Below are 23,692 nucleotides of genomic sequence, written 5' to 3' on the forward strand. Positions count from 1 at the left end.
TCCATCATATCCTGCCACCCTTTCTTACTGTAGATTCCACACCTACACATCTCACTCTGTCCATCCTCTCAACTTGGATGTCAGACCACTCCCAGATGTGACCATCTGCATGTGTGGCCTTAGCTAAAAAGGTCAATAAATAATATCAATATCTCTCACATAATATGCCTGTTGCTCAAGGTTGTTTAATTTTAAGGGCTTGAAAGCCATTTTTTGCCCCAGATGTGTAGGCTACCTTCCAAAGCAGGGTCAATAAAGCATGCCAGTACCAATTCACTACAACAGATATGTCATGCAACGAAGCATATATGGGAGGGACTTAAAAAAGTATGTTGTTGCCCATATCATCACTCTTGTTGGACCTGAGAGTTTCTGATACTTATGAAGTTTGTTGTTTGTAGGCAACATTTGGATAGAATCAACCACAGTTGTGGGAGAAGATCAAAGACATACATGCATTCATACAAGCACACATATATACAGTCTGCTTTACATTTACGGTAGTCCTTTTCCCTATGGGTTAACTCGTATATGCATTTCACTTGTGTATAACACGCATACCATCCACACCCACTTTGTATCCAGCTCTTCATGCCGTCTCTCTTTCAACTTCATCCTCCTGCCACAATTTAGATATTCCACCTGACTTTGCTTTTCCACCCTCCCTCTATGATGATATCTTCCTCACCACTCCGTGTGTCCATATGCTCCTTCCCCTGTCTCAATCTATCACCTCCTCCCACATCCTGATTTTCCACTTGCCCACTACCTCTCTAGAATTTACACCTACATTCTTTTCCTCTCCCTCCCCTCTCTGCCATCTTCCCCCATACTGCACATATCATCACCCCTCCTCTATTTGCCTGTCTCCTTATGGATCACCTGTCTGTCCTCATACCCCTGTGCCTATGACCATTTTCCTCTCCACCCCCTCTACATAACCTCTTCTATCTATGCCAAATCCCTGCAACCATCACTGGCCAAACTTGTAGCCCATGCAATATAAATCGATAAAACAAACTGTAACTGCTCTGTCAACACATTTATCTTTTAAGGTGGCTGAGCCATGTGTGGTTTCCACTCATACCATCTCTAATTTTACATCCTGTTTTTTTTCGTGTTGCCACCTCGCTATGTTAGTTTCAAATTCTATTGTCACTGAGTTGCTATTTTGTCTGCCCATCAGCGGCAGCAGCAGCGCCTATCGATTGCTGCACTGCTATTACTTCCTGGTTGTCATCTGTCGTGGAGTCAGTTGGAACGTGCCAGGAGGGCAGTTCGGACCTGCCAGTTGTGGAATTGAAAAGGGGCACTACTTCAGTTGGATTTGAAGAGCAGTCAGGCCAGGATGCCCATGGCTCACAAGACCATTGCTGCCACGCATCACTTGAGCTGGGGACAGTCTTCGGGGATCGTCGGTCGGTCGTCCTTCTGGAGGACATGAACTGGCTCACTGATCGATTATGGGTTAGCTGTGAGTGTGTATCGAATCCCAATTTGTCTTCGTGATTGCACAGCCACTGCTGAGTGTCATTCAAGTCTTTGTGCAAGTGTTTGTCAAACTATGTGTGTAGTTGGTGTCATTTCCACTGACAACTTGTTTTAAATGTTGTCGGCATACTGGCAGTGAGTCGGTCGGTTGGAGCAGATGAGCAAGAAAGTCTCAGTGTGGATGGGCCTGCTGGCAGTCTCTATGCAGTGTCGGAGCATGTGGGTGCTGTTCTGAAAGCTGCAAGTTTCGTGGATCACCGAACCAGGACGTGAACCTAAACTAACGTAACCTAACCTAACCTATTGAGTGGTGATTTAATTACCGAAGTGACATCTGTTCACGTTGTCCCCTTGGTTGGTGGTTCGCTGTTGGCGGTATTCCTGGGAGCAACAGCGAGTGTTCAAGTTGGTGAAGATTTAGCCGCCGTGTGGTGCAATTAACTATATTTGTCGCTTTGAAATTCGAGTGCTTTATATAGCAGCTATCCTTCCCACTCTCTTTCCATCCTCTCCGCCCCTCTATTTGTTCATCACCTCCACCCCTTTTCCCAACCACATCTTCTTACCCTCTCCCTCCATCTATATCCTCCTCCCCCCTGTCCACATCCTCCTGCCCCCAATTATTTTCCACCTACCAATTACCTCTCCATCCTTTCCACATTACCTCCTTTCCCTCCCCATGTCCTCCACCTCGCCAAATTTTTGTCTATCTCCTCAGCGCTGCCATCTCACTGTCAATTTCCTCCTCTCCAATTTATCCGCCCAGCTCATTTTCCCTTGTCTCACTTTCCATCTCCTACCTCCTCTCTGGTGAACCGTGCCCCTATGAGGCATGCAGATGCTACCTGTGCCATATGCATTCTCCCCTCTCCATCTATATTCTCCTCCTTCTCTCCACCCAACCGCTCCAACCCCTCTGTTCGTCACCTCCTCCCTCCCTCTTCTTCCTGTCCACTTCATACTTCCCCTCTCTCAGAGTCCATCTCTTTCCTCATCTAATTGCTCTGATGTAACCATCTGCACATGGAGCCTCTGGAAACGAGGTCAATAAAGCAGGGTGACGCTATTTCCACACAACACATCCATCATGCAGGTAAGCCTCCATATTGGGTAGAGAAACTGTTTCTTACCCCTGATGTGTAGGCTGCACTTCAAAGTGGGGTAGTAAAGCAGGCTGATACTATACACTCAAAAACTGCCTATCATGTATGGATACTTATACACCTATACAGCAGTGGCTGGAGAAACACAGTTTTACTCACAACTCGGCTCCTATTGGAGTTAGCAGATTATAAACACAACCATGGTGATGTTCTTGAGCCCTGCTGTCTCTGGGCCAAATTTGATTGAAATATGTCCAGGGTTTTGGTCGTAGATCCCAGCTATATATTCTGCTTTATGCTTTGTGCAAGGTGTACACTCTGCTTTACGCTTTAGCCACACATCACCAGCTTCATTCTCATAAGTGTCCAACATGTATTTTCCTCTGCACTCTTGGACCATCTCCACTTTCACACATCCCACCTTCTCATCCTCAACTCACTCTGTTCCCTTTGCACAGCCTCCTCACTCTGTCTATTCAATCCTGCCCCATCCCTCTCTCTTGATCCATCAACTCCTGCCCCACTCTCTTCCTATCCAGCCTCCATTGTACCCATTTTCTCTGTCCATCTCCTTTGTCCATCACAAAATTCCATCAGCCATACCCAACTTCACTAAGTACTGGCAAAGTAAGTCAGTAAAGTAGTTTGATAATATTGCCACAACACACCTGGGTGGCCTAAGAATAGGACTGAAAAAGAGTTTGATACCCCTGAAATGCAGGCTGCACTGCAATGCAGGTCGACTAAATAGGCGGATACTGTTCCCACATATCACACCTGTTGAGCAGGGTATCTCATGTAGTAAGTGCTGAGAGAAACCCCTTTTCCCATGTCTCCACTTGTATTGGCACTGTGAGGTTATAAATTTCATAGTGTTGATGCTGATGAAGTTTTGTGTTTGGGTGTCAAATTTGGTTGAAATTTAGCCAAGTGTTTAGATGGAGATACATACCTATATATTAGAGAGAGAGACAGAGAGAGAGAGAGAGAGAGAGAGAGAGAGAGAGAGAGAGAGAGAGGCTGGCTTCACTGCTGTACAAATTTGACATGTAGCTTGCAAACGTCTCCTCCTCTCCTCCAGATTTCTCTACATTTCCATCACCTCCTTCCCCCTCTCTTTCCATCTCTTCCTTCACCTCTCTCTTTTCATGTCGTCCTGCACCCATCTATTTATCCACTTCCTCTTACTACCTCCCTAACTGTACATCTTGTGTTTCCTCTCACCTCTGGCCATCTCCTCCAGGCCCTTCTGCCTCTCCAACTCCTTCTGCCCTTGACTCCTACACCTCCTCCACCCAACCTCTCCCCAACTCTCTCGTTCCCCACTTCCCCATCCAAACCTCCTGCTCACCTCCCCCCATCCATCTTCTCCTGTCCCTCTTGTTATCTATCTCCAGTTCTCCTTGTTTTCCCGCCATTACCCCTCTCCCATTCGATCTACACCCATGTCCCTATTCATCCCCTCCAGCATCTCTTTCTCTTCCCCTTCTGTCCTGTCACTCTCTGTGTATCACCTCCTACCCCTCTCAGCCTATCTACTCCAACTCCCGCCTCTCATTCTATGTACTCTTGCCACACACTCCCAATACATCCCCACCTCTGTCCATCTCAACCAAGCCATACCTATCTGCATATGAACCCATGCACAACAAGGTGATGAAGCAGGCCAATACTACTCCCACAACATGTGTGTTGTGCAGCGCAAGCTACACATCAAGGGTTTGAATCCAGGTTTTCAAACGTGATAGAATTGCCTGCCATACTAAACAACTCGATAAAGCAGGCTTATTTCAACACGATATGCCTATTGTGTAGACAACCTACGTTTCTGGAGCTGGAAAGCATTTCTTGCACCCTGACGTGTCCATAAGCTCACCTGCAAGGGTTGTTGATTGGGCAGCCTAATACTGTACCAATGCAACACCTTTTGTGAAGTTCAGCCTACATGGTAGGGACTGAGAAAGAGGGGTTTGCCAATATCTCTGCTCCAATTGGCGCTTTGTCCCCACACTGCTGACATGCATAAAGTTTTCTGTCTGTGTGCCAAATTGGGTTTTATAAAGACATACATGCTGTTTTATATACACACACCGATTTACACACACACACACACACACACACACACACACATATATATATATATATATATATATATATATATATATATATATATATACACAGGGTTATTACAAATGATCGAAGCGATTTCACAACTCTACAATAACTTTATTATTTGAGATATTTTCACAATGCTTTGCACACACATACAAAAACTCAAAAAGTTTTTTTAGACATTCACAAATGTTCGATATGTGCCCCTTTAGTGATTCAGCAGACGTCAAGCCGACAATCAAGTTCCTCCCACACTTGGCGCAGCATGTCCCCATCAATGAGTTTGAAAGCATCGTTGATGCGAGCTCGCAGTTCTGGCACGTTTCTTGGAAGAGGAGGTTTAAACACTTAATATTTCACATAATCCCACAGAAAGAAATCGCATGGGGTTAAGTCGGGAGTCATGGAGGCTGTGACATGAATTGCTGATCATGATCTCCACCACGACCGATCCATCGGTTTTCCAATCTCCTGTTTAAGAAATGCCGAACATCATGATGGAAGTGCGGTGGAGCACCATAATGTTGAAAGATGAAGTCGACGCTGTCGGTCTCCAGTTGTGGCATGAGCCAATTTTCCAGCATGTCCAGATACACGTGTCCTGTAACGTTTTTTTCGCAGAAGAAAAAAGGGCCATGAACTTTAAACCGTGAGATTGCACAAAACACATTAACTTTTGGTGAATTGCGAATTTGCTGCACGAATACGTGAGGATTCTCTACCGCCCAGATTCGCACATTGTGTCTGTTCACTTCACCATTAAGAAAAAATGTTGCTTCATCACTGAAAACAAGTTTCGCACTGAACGCATCCTCTTCCATGAGCTGTTGCAACCGCGCCGAAAATTCAAAGCGTTTGACTTTGTCATCGGGTGTCAGGGCTTGTAGCAATTGTAAACGGTAAGGCTTCTGCTTTAGCCTTTTTCGTAAGATTTTCCAAACCGTCGGCTCTGGTACGTTTAGCTCCCTGCTTGCTTTATTCGTCGACTTCCGCGGGCTACGCGTGAAACTTGCCCGCACGCGTTCAACCGTTTCTTCGCTCACTGCAGGCCGACCCGTTCATTTCCCCCTGCAGAGACATCCAGAAGCTTTAAACTGCGCATACCATCGCCGAATGGAGTTATCAGTTGGTGGATCTTTGTTGAACTTCGTCCTGAAGTGTAGCACTGTTATGACTGACTGATGTGAGTGCATTTCAAGCACGACATACGCTTTCTCGGCTCCTGTCGCCATTTTGTCTCACTACGCTCTCGAGCGCTCTGGCGACAGAAACATGAAGTGCGGCTTCAGCCGAACAAAACTTTATGAGTTTTTCTACGTATCTGTAATGTGTCGTGACCATATGTCAATGAATGGAGCTACAGTGAATGTATGAAATCGCTTCAATAATTTGTAATAGCCCTGTATATATATATATATATATATATATATATATATATATATATATATATATATATATATATATATATATATATATATATAAGAAAAATTCGTGCACTCAGACTTTGTAGCGCAGTTCCCCACATACAAGCAATACCAAAATGTCGCTCACAAAATTTCATCATGTACATACTGGGTGATCAAAAAGTCAGTATACATTTGAAAACTTAATAAACCACAGAATAATGTAAATAGAGAGGTATAAATCGACACACATGCTTGGAACGACATGGGGTTTTATTAGAACAAAAAAAAAAAAACCACACACATCCACCGTTATCGCGCATTTTTTGTTGGAGGAAATGTGTGATTCTGGTTTTGTAACTGCTACCGTGATGGGTGAGAGGTATGCCCATATCCTACATAATCGCATCATCCCCAGCCTGACTGATAAACACCTGCTGAAACATACGATGTTTATGCAGGTTGGCGCTCAACCCCATATTGCTAGATGCGTGAAAGATCTCTTGAGCAAGTCGTTTGGTGATGATCGTGTGCTCAGGCGCCACTTTCGCCATGCTTGGCCTCCCAGGTCCCTGGATCTCAGTCCGTGCGATTATTGGCTTTGGGGTTACCTGAAGTCGCAAGTGTATCGTGAAGGACCGACATCTCTAGGGATGCTGAAAGACAACATCCGACACCAATGCCTCACCATAACTCCGGACATGCTTTACAATGCTGTTCACAACATTATTCATCGACTACAGCTATTGTTGAGGAATGACAGTGGACACATTGAACATTTGCTTTGTCTTAATTTGTTATGCTAATTATTGCTATTCTGATCAAATAAAGCGCCATCTGTCGGACATTTTTTGAACTTTGTATGTTTTTGGTTCTAATAAAACCTCATGTCATTCCAAGCATGTGTGTGAATTTGTACCTCTCTATCTACATTATTCTGTGATTTATTCAGTTTTCAAGTTTATACTAACTTTTTGATCACCCGGTGTTTTGGACAGTAAACAGACGTCAAATATTGGAAATCTGGGAGATCATAATCATGAGTACTGTCACTACCTCTTTTAGGATATTGCAGTAGTGCTATGCATTTGGTGCAGCAGATAGCGTTTTGGGTTACGATGCAGGAGGTCGGGGGTTCGGTTCTGGTTTGAGGCTTACTTGTTTTTATTCACCAAAAGTAGTCTGCATGGTATGGTATCATTTGGCTTAAGTGTTGTTATGTAGCGATTACGCTTCGCCACTCGCTGGCCCAAACGTTTTTGCTCCCTATGTAACACACCTACATCCACCATTGCCGAAATGGCAGGAAAGCGAGCTATTAGGTCGTGTGCACGAGTGGGTGGAGTGGAATAAACTTGTTCTTTTTAGTGGCCCTCAAATAAAAATCTATTCGTTTAAGGTCTGCGGAACGTGAAGACGGAACATTGGACCTCCACGACCAATTCATTTCCCTGGAAACACTTCATTTAAACAGCTCCACACATTCATTCCAAAGTGCGGCAGTGCACCAACATGCTGAAACAATATCTTCGCCGAACACCAAGTGGAAAGTCTTCTGATGCCTCATGCATGATATTGCAAAAAGTTACAGGATACAAGGGCGCATTCAACGCGCCCAGCTGCGGCTAAAAGCCTAAAAACACTCCTCTCACGGTTCAGTGCACTGGTTCATGCCAAAGCGCGCCTGAAAGCCCTATTCATGAGTGGCATGCAGTTTGTGTTCCAACCAATAATGGCAGTTGTCGAGGTTCAAAATACCTTCACGAGTGAAACAAGATTCGTCATTCCATATCACGTTATTTATATATATTCGTTATCTTTCACTTGGTGCAAAATTGTAATCATGTGATGCAGTCTCCTGGCTGCTGATGTTGACATTTAATGAGATGCATGCAGTTCTTCACTGTGCAACACTTCAACAGCCAGGCTGGAAATGCCCTGCAATGTCACGGGTGATTCATTGGGGTGATTGATGTGTGGTTCCAAGATTCGTGTACTGTGTTTGCGGAGTGTATCCAGTCCTCGGATGACCTCTGTTCATTACTTTTTGACGAATATTACCAGTTTCCCTAAAATGTTGCTCCAGACGACGAAAAACGTTCTTACTGCGATTGCGTCTTTGGGAGTACCATGCAGTGTATGCGCAAGCAGCAGCAGCAGCAGCTTGGTTATCGAATGCATCCAGCACCAAATGGATGTCGATGTATTCATCGTCTGTGTACTCCATCGGAAAGCCACTCTACATGGCCTCGACAGGATCAGTTATGGTTAGTAGACACGTTCACGCAATTTAATGGATCCGAAAGTCAAGTGATTGGCTATTGTGATGTGACAAAATGACGGTCCTGCTTAAAAGAGAAAAGTAATAGGGAATGAACTTCTAAAAAAGGCAAAGGAAACTGACGAAGATTCTAACTGTAGCGCCTTGGTGGATGTGGGTTTGATGTCTGAGCAGTCTGATCAGTGATCTACGCTGGCTGGTATGGTATTGCATTCCTCAATACATTTACGATGTGAGAGTGCTGCCAGTTCCTCGTTTGCATTCATGTGTTTTCAAACTGAATGCAAGTTGATTTAGATAGATAACTTTGTGTCTTGAATCTGGATGAATCCTCAATCCACTTTGCTACTGGTTTCTTTGGGGTTTCATTCTTTCACCTAAAATTCCATTTCCACATCTTGTCTCTGTACATGTTTCCGTCTTCAACTTCTATTGTATCGATTTGTGATTTTCTAGGAGAAGTCTGACATGTGTGATCCATGCCGTTGTTGCCTTAACCGTTTGTATCTATTTCAGAATCCTGTAGCTGAGTCTCGTTACTGGTAGCGTGCTGCTAGGTCTGACATCTGAGTGTAGTCTGTATCCCCTTCTGCCAGCTTTGGGTAGAGTATTCTTATCATGGTTTTGCGTGGTCGCTTCAGTGTGCTTTCCATGTCGCTTTTGGTATGGAATGTTAGCGTCTGACTTTCGTACTGTATTTCAGGCCTGATTAATGTGTTGTAATGCGGATCTCTGTTTGAATGGACATTAGTTTGTTATAATATATGCCATCTGCACTCTTCATTTCCTTTAGTCGAGTCTTCTGTGAGATATTTTCTCCTTCAGTAGGTTCGAGGAATTCACCTAAATATTTTAAACGTCTAACTTTGTTTATATTGATGTACTTTGTGTCTAATTTTGTTTAATTTTGAGCAGAAGGATTCAGACTTATGGAAACAGATTTGCAGACCTACTTTTTGTGCACGTTGTTTTACTTTTTCTATTTGTTTGGTTGCTGTAGCTTCGGTATTAGAGAGTATGGCCAGGTGGTCTGTGAAAGATATGTTGTCCTGTGATCGTCCTAGTCATGTTGATTTCCAATGTCCTTGGGTTTTCAGTTATTTTTCCATTCCCTCATACGTTGTGCAGGAGTAGATTCAAAAATAGTAGGATAATCCGTCACGTTGGTGTACTCCAGATTTGATCATGAAGGGGTCAGAGATTTTACCATGGATGTAACTTTGCATGTAGTGCCAACCATTGTCAGTTTGAATAGTCGTAGTGTTTTTGGCTGTTCTAAGATGTTGAGCGAGGATAGTCGGTCAACTGAATCGTATGCTTTCAACACATCTATGAAAGTGCAAGTGATTGGAGTATTCCTGATGACCTTGTATTTTAGAACTGTTTACAGATTGAAGGGTTTTTTTGTGCATGACGACCCAGCTGGAAGCCTGCCTGGCGTTCACCAATTTTGTGTTCTTACTGTTGTTGTGTTCTCTGAAGTAAGCACATTGACAAAAATTTTGTAGGTGACTTGTAGAAGAGAGATACCTTTGTGGTTGTTCACAGTAGTCCTACCTCCTTTATAGTGTCACGGGTGGTTAAATGCACATTTCCAGTCCCCAGTAAATTTTTCTGTTTGCCAGATGGTTGTGATTATTCGTAAAAGTTCCAGTAAAGAGTTTGGTCCGGCGTTCTTTAGTAGTTTTTCAATGATGCATTCTTCAGTGGATGTCCTGTTGCTTTTTAATGTAAGTTCATGTTTGTGTATCTCTTCACGTGTTGGTGGGAGTGATTCTGGGTGAGTGGAGATGCAGTCCTGTGTTGGGAATCTTGTTCCTGTTTCAGTAAAACTAAGGAGACCAGAGAGGTAGTGTGCCACTTTCCGACAGTTGTGTTGATTAGTTAACACGAGTTTTCCATCTTGTTTCCTGCAGCATAAGTGTTATGTGTGTATCCACACACCTTTACCGCGAAAGTGCTGTACAACTCTCTTGTGCTGTTTGTGGAAATTTTCCACTGTAGCGTCCAGTTGCTCCTTTATGTAGTTTCTTTTGGTTTGCTCAATGAGTTTTGCTGCCTGCTTTCTGGACTAGTTGACACGATACAGGTTTTCGGCTATTTTTCACTTCTTTATTCTTGGAGAGCTTGTTGCGACTATCTAGTACATTTTTACTTTCTGAGTCCCGCCATCCCTGTGTAGAGTCCTTTTTCCATGGTACCAGTCCTTTTGCTTTTTTTTCTATTACTACTATGGCCCTTTTCGTGTCAAACTTCTCTACGTGTGGTCTTTTCTGAGGGATTTTCTGCGGTGTAAATTTGATTTTAATTCAGGTTAGGTAGTGGTCTGAACCAGCCTTCGCACCTCTGCGAACTTGAATGTCGTTGGTCTGTTTCTGGACTGGATAGGATATCGCTACATGGACCATTTGGAACTTTCCCATCTGTTGCATAGGTGACCTCTATGTTTTCTGTTTCCGCGGGGATTTCCTCAGGGATATTGATATAATTTGCAGGTTGTTCTGTTAGTTTCGTTATATTGTTTGTATATTTGTGTGTGGGAAACTTTCCAACAGTTTCCTGACGACTTATTTCTCTGCCTATTCCTGCGCTTAAATTACTCAGCAAAATTTGTAAGTCGTCTTTGCTGATGTTGGCCATCGCTGTCTCTAATTTTGCCCAGAATTTCTCAGTCCAATTATGAGGACTTGCACGTTATGGTAGAGTTTGTGCACGGCAGGTGGATTGCCACTATCCTGTTGTTCGTAGGAGTGACTTCTCCGACTGAACTGATTATCTTCTTGTGTATCACGAACGCCATGCCCACGATTGGAGCACCCCTGGCGACTTGTTTCTCTGCCTTGCACTTGAGTGTTTCCTGCAGGGCAAGTATAGTTACCTTTCGTTTACCGTGCTTTAATGTTACATCGCACAAGTTTCCTAGTTTGATCAGTGTGTTTAAGTCGAAGGTTCCAAGAAATGTAGGAGTTTTCTGTGGAAGTTTGCGAGAGAACACCGACTTTCATTGTGGCTGTGTACGTCGAGATTCCCCAGAGTCCATATTCCTGGTTGCCGTCCATTGATGGGTGAACTCGTTACCTCCTATGGTATTACTATTACTCGTCACACAAGTCGTTGTTCCTTGTAATCTTATCGTTGCATTGTTTCACAGGGAAATTAGCACCAGAGGTTGTTGGGCCCTGGAGCATTTATTTGCAGCCTCAGTGGACAGCTCTCAGTGGACATACGCCGACCACGAACCCGCCCATTCCGGATACCGACACGCCTGGATTTGGTACCCATCATATCTGACGACTGTTCCTCTATCCGGCACCTGGAGAGGCGCCCAGTATGGAAACAGAAAGCCACGCCCGCCCTCGCGCGCCCTCTGTCAGAGTCGTATCTAGACGTACCAGGGATCCCACATCACTCCTGACATGCAGCGTCCACGGATTCATGACATTGTCTCCATACCCGGGCACGTACATCCACTCGATACAATTTGAAATGCAGTTCGTTCTTCCTCTGTTTATGCCGCAAGATATACCAATACACGTGAAACATCTCGGCAATTATTTATCAAACTCTTCAACCACTTTAGTCAAAGTCGTAGTGTAACACCTATACAACGCAAGAGAGGGAAATGCTTCACGACAGAAGCAGGGCAAATGAATATTCTTGCTGCTGTTGCAATTCACACGCATCTTATCTCGAGCAAGTCCTATGAGATAAGTGTCCTATCCATTCTTCATCGACGTCGGTTCCATCCCCACCACATCTCTCTCCTTCAAGAGATGCATACAAAAGATTATGAGACTAGTGTTAACTTCTGTACATGGGGATTGAGACAGGATATTCCACATGTATCATGCAAATAATCAAGGTTCTTCGATATATACAATCTCCTTGCAAGCAAATCACACAAGTTCATGAGTCAGTGCTATAGAGCTCATGTCACAGCTGCTGTAGACTTTATATCAATGCCCATCTCCCAGGGCGACTCCTCTAGTGCGCCCGATGCTAGCTGGAGCGGCGCTTCTATTCTCTTCGTGTAGGCGCCGCTCCAGTCGTGGTGTCGCCCTGGTAGGCGTACTGCTGGGTGACGCCGTCTCACAGCCTTCTCTGGGTCCGCCGCTCGTGGTCTCGCGGTAGCGTTCTCGCTTCCCGAGCGCGGGGTCCCGGGTTCGATTCCCGGCGGGGTCAGGGATTTTCACCTGCCTCGAGATGACTGGGTGTTCGTGTTGTCCTCATCATTTCATCATCATCCAGGAAAGTGGCGAAATTGGACTGAGCAAAGGTTGGGAAATTGTACGGGCGCTGATAACGACGCAGTTGAGCGCCCCACAAACCAAAACATCACAGCCTTCTCTGCGCTCACGTTCCAGGCCGACGTGCCGGAACAAAAACGAAGTAAATATTCCAGAATTCGAATCAGGAATAGCTCCCAAGATGAGTAACCTAAAGTAGATATCATCGGAGTAGTGAAGCAACTTACATCACTTAACAAAACCAAGTTTTCTCGTCCAGACTGTATACTAGTTAGGATCCTTTCAGAGTATGCTGACGCAATACCTCCATACTTAACAATCATATACAACTGCCTTCTCGACAAGTGATGCGTAGCCAAAAAGTGGAAACTCAGGCAGGTCACACCGATATTCGAGAAAAGCAATAGTAGTAATTGTCAAAATTACAGACCCATAGCATTAACGCTGATATGCAGCAGAATGGTGGGTTGGAACATATCTAACTACCTCGAAGGGAACGGTCTATTGACACACAGTCAACACGGATTGTGTAACACAACAAGCTCTTTGCTAACACAAAGTGCTGAGTGCTATCAACGAGGGATTTCTAGTTCATTCCGTAATTCTAGATGTCCAGAAGTCTTTTGACACTACCTCACAAGCGGCTTGTAATCAAATTGCGTGCTTATGGAGTGTCATCTCAGTTATGACAGTGGATTCGTCATTTCCTATCGGAGAGGTCACATTTCGCAGGCATTGACGAAAATTTATCGAGTGAAACTGAAATGATTCCTGGCGTTCCCCATGGCAGTGTCATATTCCCTTTGTTGTTCATTATCTGTGTAAATTATTTAGGAGACAATCTGAGCATCCGTGTTAGGTTGTTTCCAGGTAATTCTGTCGTTTATCGTCCAGTAAAGTCAGCAAAGGATCAAATTACAAAACAATTTACAAAATACATATGAATGTTACGAAAACTAACAGCTGACCCTAAATAATGAAAAGTGTGATGTCATCTACATGAATGCTACAACGAATTCGTTGAACTTCGGTTACACAAGAACTCAGTCAAATATAAATTTAACTGAATACCTAGGAATAACAATTATGAATAACTTAAACTGGAAATAACACATACAAAATGTAGCAGCGAAGGACTGCGATTTTTGGCCGAACACTCAAAAGATGCAACAGACCTACTAAAGAGACTGGCTAACTATACTCGTCCGTCTTCTTCTGGAGTACTGCTGCTTTGCGTGGGATCCTCGTCAGTTAGGGTTAACAGAGTACACCGAGGAAGTTCAAGGAAGGGCAGCATGTCTTATATTATCCAGAACAGGGAGAGCGTATCACAGACATGATACAGGATTTGGGGGTGGACATCATTAATACAATGGCGTTTTTCGTTGCTGTGGGATCTTTTCATGAAATTAGTCACCAACTTTCTTCTCCAAATCCGAAAGTATTTTGTAGATGCAGATCTACACAGGCAGAAATGATCATCATTATGAAATAAGAGAAATGAGAGCTTGGACGGAGACATGTAGATGTTCGCTTTTTCCGCATGCTGTTCGAGATTGGAATAATATAGAAGTATTATGAAGGTGGTTGATGAATCCTCTGCGAGCCACTTACGTGTGATTTGAAAAGTTTCTGTGTAGATGTAGATGTGTGGTGTGGGACAGTGAACCAACAACTCATAGGCCCATATTTCATAGACGGAACACTGAATGTGCCTCCCAACAGAAAAACTTCTATGGCTGGTAGTAGACCGTCTTCTGCAGACTAGGAGGAACCTATGAAACCAACATGATGGATGTCCAGGCCATAGTGCACGAAGTAGAACAGTGTATCTCCACAAACTATTCTCAAGTAGTTGGATATGATGCATAAAACCTGTATCTCGGCCAGCTCCTTCACAAATTTGACGCCAGTGTGTCCTGCTGTCCTCGTGTATATATATCGACAAACACAATATTGCACAAGACTGATTGGTGACCACCCCATCGCATGGGCCAGTAAACATTCGCCTTAAAAATCATTTGTTACTGGAAACATACAGACGGTTTGCGTTGATACAAGTGAATGCGTTTTACATCGACATTTTTAAGCACTTCATGTTTGAAATGTATAAATTGCGAATACCCAACCTCACAAAAACTTTTAGCAATTGTGAGTGAGAAAATGGCCTGGTGCAAAGAATTTTAAGAGACATTGGTTTCAAATGAGTTAAAATAGGGTTTGTATTTTAAATAAGTGACAATGGAGCAGCACGAACCTCATCCCTTATAACGATGCTCGATACGAGTTGAATCACAATCATTCCAGGAAAACCATCTGAAAAATGAGTAGTGGTAGAGTAAGAGTAGTAAGTGCGTAAGTTGAGCGCACTTGGCATGTTTTTATTGCACATACTTTTTTCGAATTATTTTATTATATTATATTTATAAATATTTTCGATGTGTAAATTATTCAGCGAAACTTTATAATATAATGTAGTATAATAAACTAAATTAACTCATATAGAAATTATGTACAATAACAACATATCAAGCGTGCTTAATATATTCAGTTACTTGTGGTAAAAACTTCTTGTGATCTACGCAATTGCTACTACATATATAACTCCAAGACAGTTAAAAGCCCGCTAAGGAATTGCAGGTGTCACATGAAATGTGTTAAAAGCATCTAGATCTTCACCGAGCTAGCTTATCTGGAAATCATACATAACTGCCCAACAGAGTGTTCATCGAACCACCTTCACAATAATTCTCTATTACTGCAACCTCGAAGAGCACGCCGAATAAACGAATATCAATATATTTCAATGCGAGATTTGATTCCCTTATTTTATTATGATTATCGTTTCTTCCTATGCAGGTCGGTGTCAACAAAATATTTTCAAATTTGGAGGAGAAACTTGGTGATTGAAATTTCCTGAGAAGATTCCTTCTCAAAAGAAAATGCCTTTGTTTTAATGATGTCGACCCCAAGTCGTGTATCACGTCAGTAAGACTCTCTCTCCTATATCGTGATAATACAAAGTGTGCTGCTCTTCTTTGAAATTTATCAATGTACTCCCTTAATACCAACTCGTAAGGATCTCACACCCCACAGCAGTACTCCAAATGAGGGCGGACAAGTATAATGTAGGCAGTCTCTTTAGTACATCTGTTACATTTTGTAAGCATTCTGCCAATGAAATACAGTCTGTTGTTGGTCTTCCCCACAACAATTTCCATTCTTTCTAATCCAAGTTGTTCGTAATGAGCATTATTTGTTAGCTACAAAATGCGAAAACGAATCTGTAAATATCTGCTGAACACCAGAGATAATGGACCTGATGAGTCTGAGCAGAGACACTCAGTATATGTATTACAACACACAGCTCTGACACTTTCGTTTAAAATTTTCTCTTCGTTTCTCTTCCCAGATTCACAATCGGTAACTGAATAAATTATTAGGTTGTCACAAAGTATGGCAACTGCAGGGGAGAGCTTCTCACCTCATAACTGTTACGTCGCGGCCAGCCGCTCGACAATGAGGCTTACTGGCTGCTAGTGCTTAATGGAGGGGTTGTATGGAACGCCGAAAATTGAGCCGCCATCCTACATGATGTGGACTTTGGTGGCGTCAATTTTAGCCTGATGGACCTGCCTGCACGTACGATTCCTAACTGGAACACATGCTGTCAGTCCCACAGTCCTTCACTAACTTGTTGCAGCAGCATAGTGACCTTCATGTTTGTTGCAATATCTTAAATTGAATTACATTTTAATAAGTAAATAAATATGGAAGCACCAAATGAGGTACATCGAGAAGTGAGGGAAATGAATAAATTATTCCAAAGTTCAATAAATACACCACATAATTTCTGAGATTGAAAGTAAACCAGGAATCTGAGATGGTACAACAAAAGCGTATCTTCACAAGCTAGAGAGACTGAGTTTTGAGTACAATACAATAAAAATTTATGCTGTGGTGCTAAAAAATAAAATAGCTTCACCACATAAGTATCAATCAACTTTTTATTAGCTTTTATATCATAAATTGGATAATCTGCAACATCAGCTCCAATAGCACTGAAGCTCAGCTACAATTGAGCATGATTAGAGTGAAGTCATCCAAGTCCTATATTTATGTCAATTTCTGTATCCTTGTTACGAATATTTCAATTATTTTTGATTTCACATTCACAGGGAATGAGTAGAATTGATAGCTCTCAAACCTGTTCATTTAATAAGGATAAAAGTTTATTAAGACATTTCTAAAACTTTCAGCAGAAACATCTTTATGACTACGATTATTCCTCTAAGTGAACCTTCACCAACCAGCCAAAAACCCCCAAGACTGCTGTAATTGCAAGACTCCTTCAATGTACCCAGAGGAAAAAATACATACTACTAATCAGAATTTGCCATCATTGGCAGTAGTTATTATTACTTAAAATTTTCATGCTGTGTTTGTAAGTTCAGTTGATTTGCAAGGCAGATATGTACACTGGATTAATTTATTGTTAAAAAGGGGAAGTAACCAAAACAGCGTCAGACGAAAGTAAGATATAATGATGACAAGTCTGCAAAGAGAAAGGTTAAGAATAAATGGACTGCTATTACTATTAAGGTAGCAACATGGAATGTCAGAGGTTCAGCAAGGAAACAAAAGAAGTTAGCAAAAAATTAAAAAAAATGTCGAGGTAACCAGAGCTTGCATAATAGAATCGAAGAGAAAGCTACAGAGTAACAAGTATGAAGGATAATATTTGATTTTATATAACAGAACACAGAAACACGAGAGAACAGGCAAAGGGTTGTCATTTATATACATAAGAGACTGGAAAAGAGAATCATAGAGTACAGTTGCATAAATGACAGAATTACAGGTTTAACTGCCAGAGAATAGAAACAAAACTTGACTGTCATTGGAGTTTATACTCCTGATGAAGGGAAAAATGTGAAGTCTACAGATTTCTATGCTAAACTGCATTTGGTTTTGAATGAGTATAATAATAAACATCAAATACTATTGACAGGAGATTTAAATGCAACAGTAGCGAATAAACATAACCCAAAGAGTGTGGGAATGATGAGAGAAGATCTCATAAATATAAATGGAAGATTACCTAGAGATTTTGTCTCTTTTAACAAGCTGAATATCCTTCCATGGCAAATACTTAAATATAGACTATGAGCTCGAAGATTTATGGCTACATTATTGACTACATTAAGATTAACAGAAAATTAAAAAGAAAAGTAAGAGGCACAGGTGTATACAGGGGACAAGACATAGGTTTCATCATTTCTTAGTGGTATCTCAAGTACATATGTATACAAAATGGAGAAAGAACAAATGGCTGACTTAAGAAAAGATGAAGGAATAAATCTACAAAGAATATCTACGAAATAAACAAAGCATATGATATCTGTGCCATAAGAGACTTAATAAAGAGCTAGAGAAGAAAGAAGCATTGAAAGAAATAGAGAAAAATTGAAAAATATAGAAAATGGCGTGAAGAAAACTGCTGAAGAAGCTTTAAGAAAAAGAAATAGGTGAGAAGGATGGAAGAGTTAAAAATCTGGACACCAAAATTGCATGAAATTAAAAGGAGACAACAGTATGCTCTTATTAAGTGTCTCAGTGAAGCAACAGAAGTGAAACATCAAATTTACAAATGAAAGAAAGGCAGGAAATTAAGCAGTGAAATTATTGTGAGAGTCTTGGGATATGTTTATAAGCACAATAGAAGGCAATATTGAGAAAAGACAAATGATGATTTATAAAACAATGAAATGCTAAATCGAACAGGATAAGAAGTTTCTCAGATAAATAACATCCACCAGAACTTGTGGTACTAAGGTACATGCTCAACAGGGAATACAGTAGATGGAATTAAAGTTGGATATGTAAAAGTCAAGAAAGTCATATACAAGCAACAGTTGTAAGGTCTATGAGTAATAAAGGGATGCACAAGAACCAACAAATTTATAAATTTGGAAGAACTGGATGTATTTAACATCTTCGATAAAATACAATGGAGTAGGAGTAACTGGAATGAATGTGCCGAAAGAAAGAGTGTAGAAAGGTTACTTCTCCAGATAAGAAGAATTAAACCAGTTGGGAGAAGAAAACAAGGAAGGCTGACGAAGTGATAGGTACCGTAACAAGCAAAACAAAGAAAAGTCTAATCCTTGAAGTTAAGATTATGATGATGACGACTGTGTTGTCTGACAATAATTCACCTCAGTAGAGAACTCAGGGTAGAATGAGAAACAATATATATACCTTGCACCTACACATGCTCTACAGTCACACAAAATGTCGACTTTGGTTTTCCTTGTTGTCTTTCAACTACATTTCCCATTTACTACTGTTCTGCCTCACTTATATCAAATTGCAACAATTACACCTCTAGAATTGCAATCTAGAATCATAATTGAATATAAGACCAATCATGGTAAGAGAGAAATTATCTCCTAAGTAGATTTACCGTCTACCACCTAAAATTCAGCCATCTTACCATAAAAATGATTATTCTGAACAAACCATAAGGACATTGGTACTTTATATTTTCTGTTTGGGGCATGAGCAGGAGGCCGGCCGCGGTGGTCTCGCGGTTCTAGGCGCTCAGTCCGGAACCGCGCGACTGCTACGGTCGCAGGTTCGAATCCTGCCTTGGGCATTGATGTGTGTGATGTCCTTAGGTTAGTTAGGTTTAAGTAGTTCTAAGTTCTAGGGGACTGATGACCACAGATGTTAAGTCCCATAGTGCTCAGAGCCATTTGAACCATGAGCAGGAATATCAATAAGAATAATTATTCGTGCTGAATTTGGTCAACCAGGATCGCTAATTGCCTAAATATATAAATGTAAATAAAATTTTAAGATAATCTCTTTCTGTTATTATAATATGCAAACTGAAGTTCTCTAGTACTAAAAATCTACTTTTGCAGCAGATCTGAAGATCTGGAATCTTTTATGGAAGTAATCCCATTTACGTCCTGGACTTTACTATTATTCGTTTGTCAAGACTTGTGTTAAATTACGTCATTTTTCTGTAGACCTACTGCCGTCCAGTTCAAGATACATTGTCCAAACCTCCTGGCAGTACTCTCCAGCAGCCTTCCTCCTGCAGGTCTCAGTCATAACCATTCTTTTTGTAGTGGATGGAAAAGGAATTAGTGCAATTCTAGTAGAGAACCCGGGGTAGAATGAGAAACAAAGATAAAAATATATTTTAAAAAATACGAAATGGTTAATTAAGTGAACTGCAAGTTTGTCTGTGAACTAATTATTGTCTAATAATAATTAAAATACAATAATATCGTTGACAAACAAAAGAATAAAGCTTCTTCATTGCAAAAAGAGAAAGTATGTCCCAGGCATTGGGCACAATGGGGCAGTAAGGATAAGCAGTTATAAAAACATACAAAACTAGTGAAAATGCAGAATTCTCTTCTTTGCTCTACATTTCTTTCCTTTTAATGGAGTATAAAGTTTTAATAACAGCATTCAACGCCAGTGTCCTTTTCTTAAGCCTGTTCATAGCCCGACATAGCAACAAAATGACACTCTCCCTCTCGTATACTGTAATTTCAAGGTTCTAGGTACGTGTTGAGCGGACATTTAATAGAAAAGCTGGTAAGTCTTTTGATGTCTTAGAAAATTCTACAAAAAATGTCTCTGGAGCCATCCATCCAATGCAGTGTACCTCACCCAACCACCTGGTGGCAATTGTATCTCAGATTCTTTCTGTTGCTTCTTTCGAGGAATGATGAACATCGAGCTCCGCTTGCCGACAAACAAAGAAAGCATGTTGCAATTTCAATCCTTTCTGCGGACAGTAACTATGTAACTTGACGTTTCCCCTTGCAAGTTACGAATTTTGATTGGCTTTTAGGATTCACTGAGACGCCTATATCATCGCAATTAAATATCTGAGAAGCCTTTAGTGAGTTTTTCGTAAGTAAACTTGTTAGCAACGAAAAAAGGCACCTACAGCTACTTTATTAAAGCCCATGGTTCTAGCACCAGATGTTGCTTTGGGTTTGAGAACAGATGAAACAGGATGTATCTTAACGAACTCGTTAACCCGATTTCATTTTTAAATCTGTGGGCAATGCCATTTCTTATAGTGATACGAGAAGGTAAGATAGGCAAGTCTCTTATTGTTGGATCGAATAACTTAGCTGCCATTGTTTTTAAGTAGTTAATGAGCCCAACTTCCTGTTCATCCATAAATTCGTTTATATACTTTACAGCCAATTTTTTGAACTTTGTAGTCAGTGTTTTCTCTTCTTTTCCTAATACGTATTTGCTGAATAAACTGGGGAAGAGCAAATTGTTTGAAACTTTCAAATACCCCTACTGGTCAGAAATAAGAACATCGACAGGATTGTCAATTGCCTCATTGTATGTATACATTACCTTGGTTAAAAAATGATCCGGAATTCCAAGGCAGGAGTAAAATATCACACAATGGAAACTTCACATAACGGTGCTCAACACGAAAACACGTGACTGCTGTAGTTGAAGAGCACCACGGTGATATAGTTCAACTTATTGCTGCTAAGTGGCACCATCTCCTTGACACCTAAAAACGTCAATCTTGATTCCGTCTCAGAACCCCATTCTACCCACGGTTCCACTACTTACATTGAGTGTTTGTTAGCAACTACCTTATGCGGCTACTGAACCAGACTTTTATTTATCAGACATGTGCAATGCGCAATAAATACTGCCATGAGAAATGAAAAATATGTTTCAGTTTGCTTAACACTGTGGCAATGATACAGCTCAAGATTCACACTGAGCCAGACTCTTATTAAGCATTAAAATATTGATATAGCATAATTTTATAGTAATTAAGTAACTAACATGAGGACTGCAAAGGGGTATTATTTCAATTTATCTCCTTCGTCAGATGATACTGCTTTCTAGATTTACAGAATCTAAACATAAAATATTGCCAGTATAAAGAAATTAATATTTTTTTTCCTGGAGGTTTCATTGCGCTGGTGACGTTACCTTCCTCCAGCGAGGTCAATGATACCTTCGTGGGAAGAACTGCCTTGCTCAGCGGTTGGGGAAGACAGGTTGCCGGTAAGTTGCTGATTTAGCTCAATTTGTGATATAGTACTGAATCAAGTTTGTTCCTGTCATTGCAGTGCAGTGCTGCGGTGTAATGATTGACAACACTCTATTTAATTTTGCAACAACTTATTTAACCATACAGTATATCACACAATCATCCTGGGCCATGTTGCACAGCCCACAGACACGCACCCAATCATAATTTCAGTACACACTATAGCAAACTGCTACTAAATAATTCCTCACACAGATGTGTAGATACCCTACGTACTCGTAAACTATAGTAATAACGCATAGCAGAGCCTGCAGATCCGCTCGCAAAATAACTGAGCAGACGTGCGCAGGTACCCCCACTCCGCACCCTGCCCACAGGGTCGTGAAGTCACCCATCCGCCTGATTTCAGGCCTCGCACAGCCCCTGCTCGGCTTCCGCAAGCGTGAGTTGGCGCTGTCGACGCGCTCGTCAGCGGTCAGAGCACACACATACCTCCATCCAGGACCGCGATCCGTCACAATCCCGAGCCTCGACCACCGCTCGCTTCGATATCATCGTTTTCCTGCATTCCTCTTGTTGCCGCATACAGATGCCATGTACAGATTCCCCCTTGCGAACCAGAAGATAAGTGTTTGGAAATTCCCGTTACATCGTTCTAGGTCTTGTAGAGGAGAGTGAATTCGTAACATTTAAATGGGGATTCATGTACGGAAACATACCGCTTTTCATTCTACGATGGTTTCAATTCAGATGACAAACTCGGCCACCTCTTTAATATCTGAATTAAGCCTGATACAGTACAAGGCAACACGAATGAGAGTTTAGTATACTACTCCAGACTAAACACTGAGCTGGACGAAGAGGTACACTTGTGACATCAAATGTAATACACACCCTGCGTGATTGTAATGCGTCGTTTACCTTTCCTGCACAGTGTGCCATTGAATGCCTGGGACGCCAGATGATTGTCTGTACTCCGCACAGCCTCTCAACTTAGTGAGCTGCTTATTCTTGACTGAAGAGTGAGTCATGACCTCTTACCGAGTTCTCCAGTGAAACAGAAGACGGTTTGTCCCTAGTCTGTCTGTAATGGCTGCGTACACTCGCTTGGTTGGTGGGGCGACGTGCACAGTGATGCCCTTACAGTTCTCGCAAGAACGTATTAAGGGGCTCCGGAACGCCCTATACTTGCAATGTTAAAATAACGCTTATAAATTACATCTTTCCTCACAAAGTATTTGAGGTAGGAAGTTGAACTTTTTACACATTATTTATTGGAATATGGGCTACAACTTAACACAGGGATTTTACAAAATTTTACTTCAGTTATTAAAGATGATTTTTTTTTCAATTGTAATGAAAATTCACAACATTATTTTGCAATTTTTTATTTATATATTCAAAAATATACAGTTTTTTGGAAAAAGTCTGTGTTAAATTATGCAGAAGGTACTGTGTAACATTTACTGAAAGTTTGAAACAAATATGTTTGGAAGATCCTTAGAAAACATGTAATTAGTATGAGAAAATAAAAGTTTTGGGAATCGAGCGACAAAGATTGGATTAACTTTTTAGTGCATTCCAGGTCCATAGGATGGATTATCTTCATCCTCTGCAAACTCCTCCTCCAGCTTCCTCTTGTTCCTCCTCCTGTTTACTCTTGCTTGTATTTCTAGACTCTTTACAGCCCTGTCTGCAGCCCGAAGGCGTTCCTTGTCTAAAGCAAGCATCGCTCGTGCCATGTTAGAACCTATCTTCATTCCCATATTTCTAAATACTTTGCACCTTACAATGTTGCCATCATTGAAAGTCGCAACAGCATCATACACACCAAAGTGAAGTGTTTCTATTCCAACAAATACAGTCTTGGGGATTCTCGACCATATAACACTATTTACACTTTCATTGGGGTTTTGAGTTTTTCCGTGAATACACTTTTTCAATAGTTCAGGTGCTGCTAAGTCTCTGAAAATAGCTTTTATCACCTCCAT

General features: G+C 41.5%; 1 protein-coding gene across 1 annotated transcript in view; it reads left to right on the top strand.

Annotated features, from left to right (window-relative positions):
- Window positions 1-23,692, top strand: part of LOC126106846 (venom protease-like) — a 221,254-nt gene that overhangs the window by 129,641 nt on the left and 67,921 nt on the right. The window contains exon 4 of the mRNA XM_049913240.1: window positions 21,617-21,715. Within this exon, the coding sequence (XP_049769197.1) occupies window positions 21,617-21,715 (99 nt within the window). The remainder of the gene's footprint in view (window positions 1-21,616; window positions 21,716-23,692) is intronic.

The sequence above is a fragment of the Schistocerca cancellata genome, chromosome 10 (genome assembly GCF_023864275.1).
Source record: "Schistocerca cancellata isolate TAMUIC-IGC-003103 chromosome 10, iqSchCanc2.1, whole genome shotgun sequence".
Taxonomy (NCBI): domain Eukaryota; kingdom Metazoa; phylum Arthropoda; class Insecta; order Orthoptera; family Acrididae; genus Schistocerca; species Schistocerca cancellata.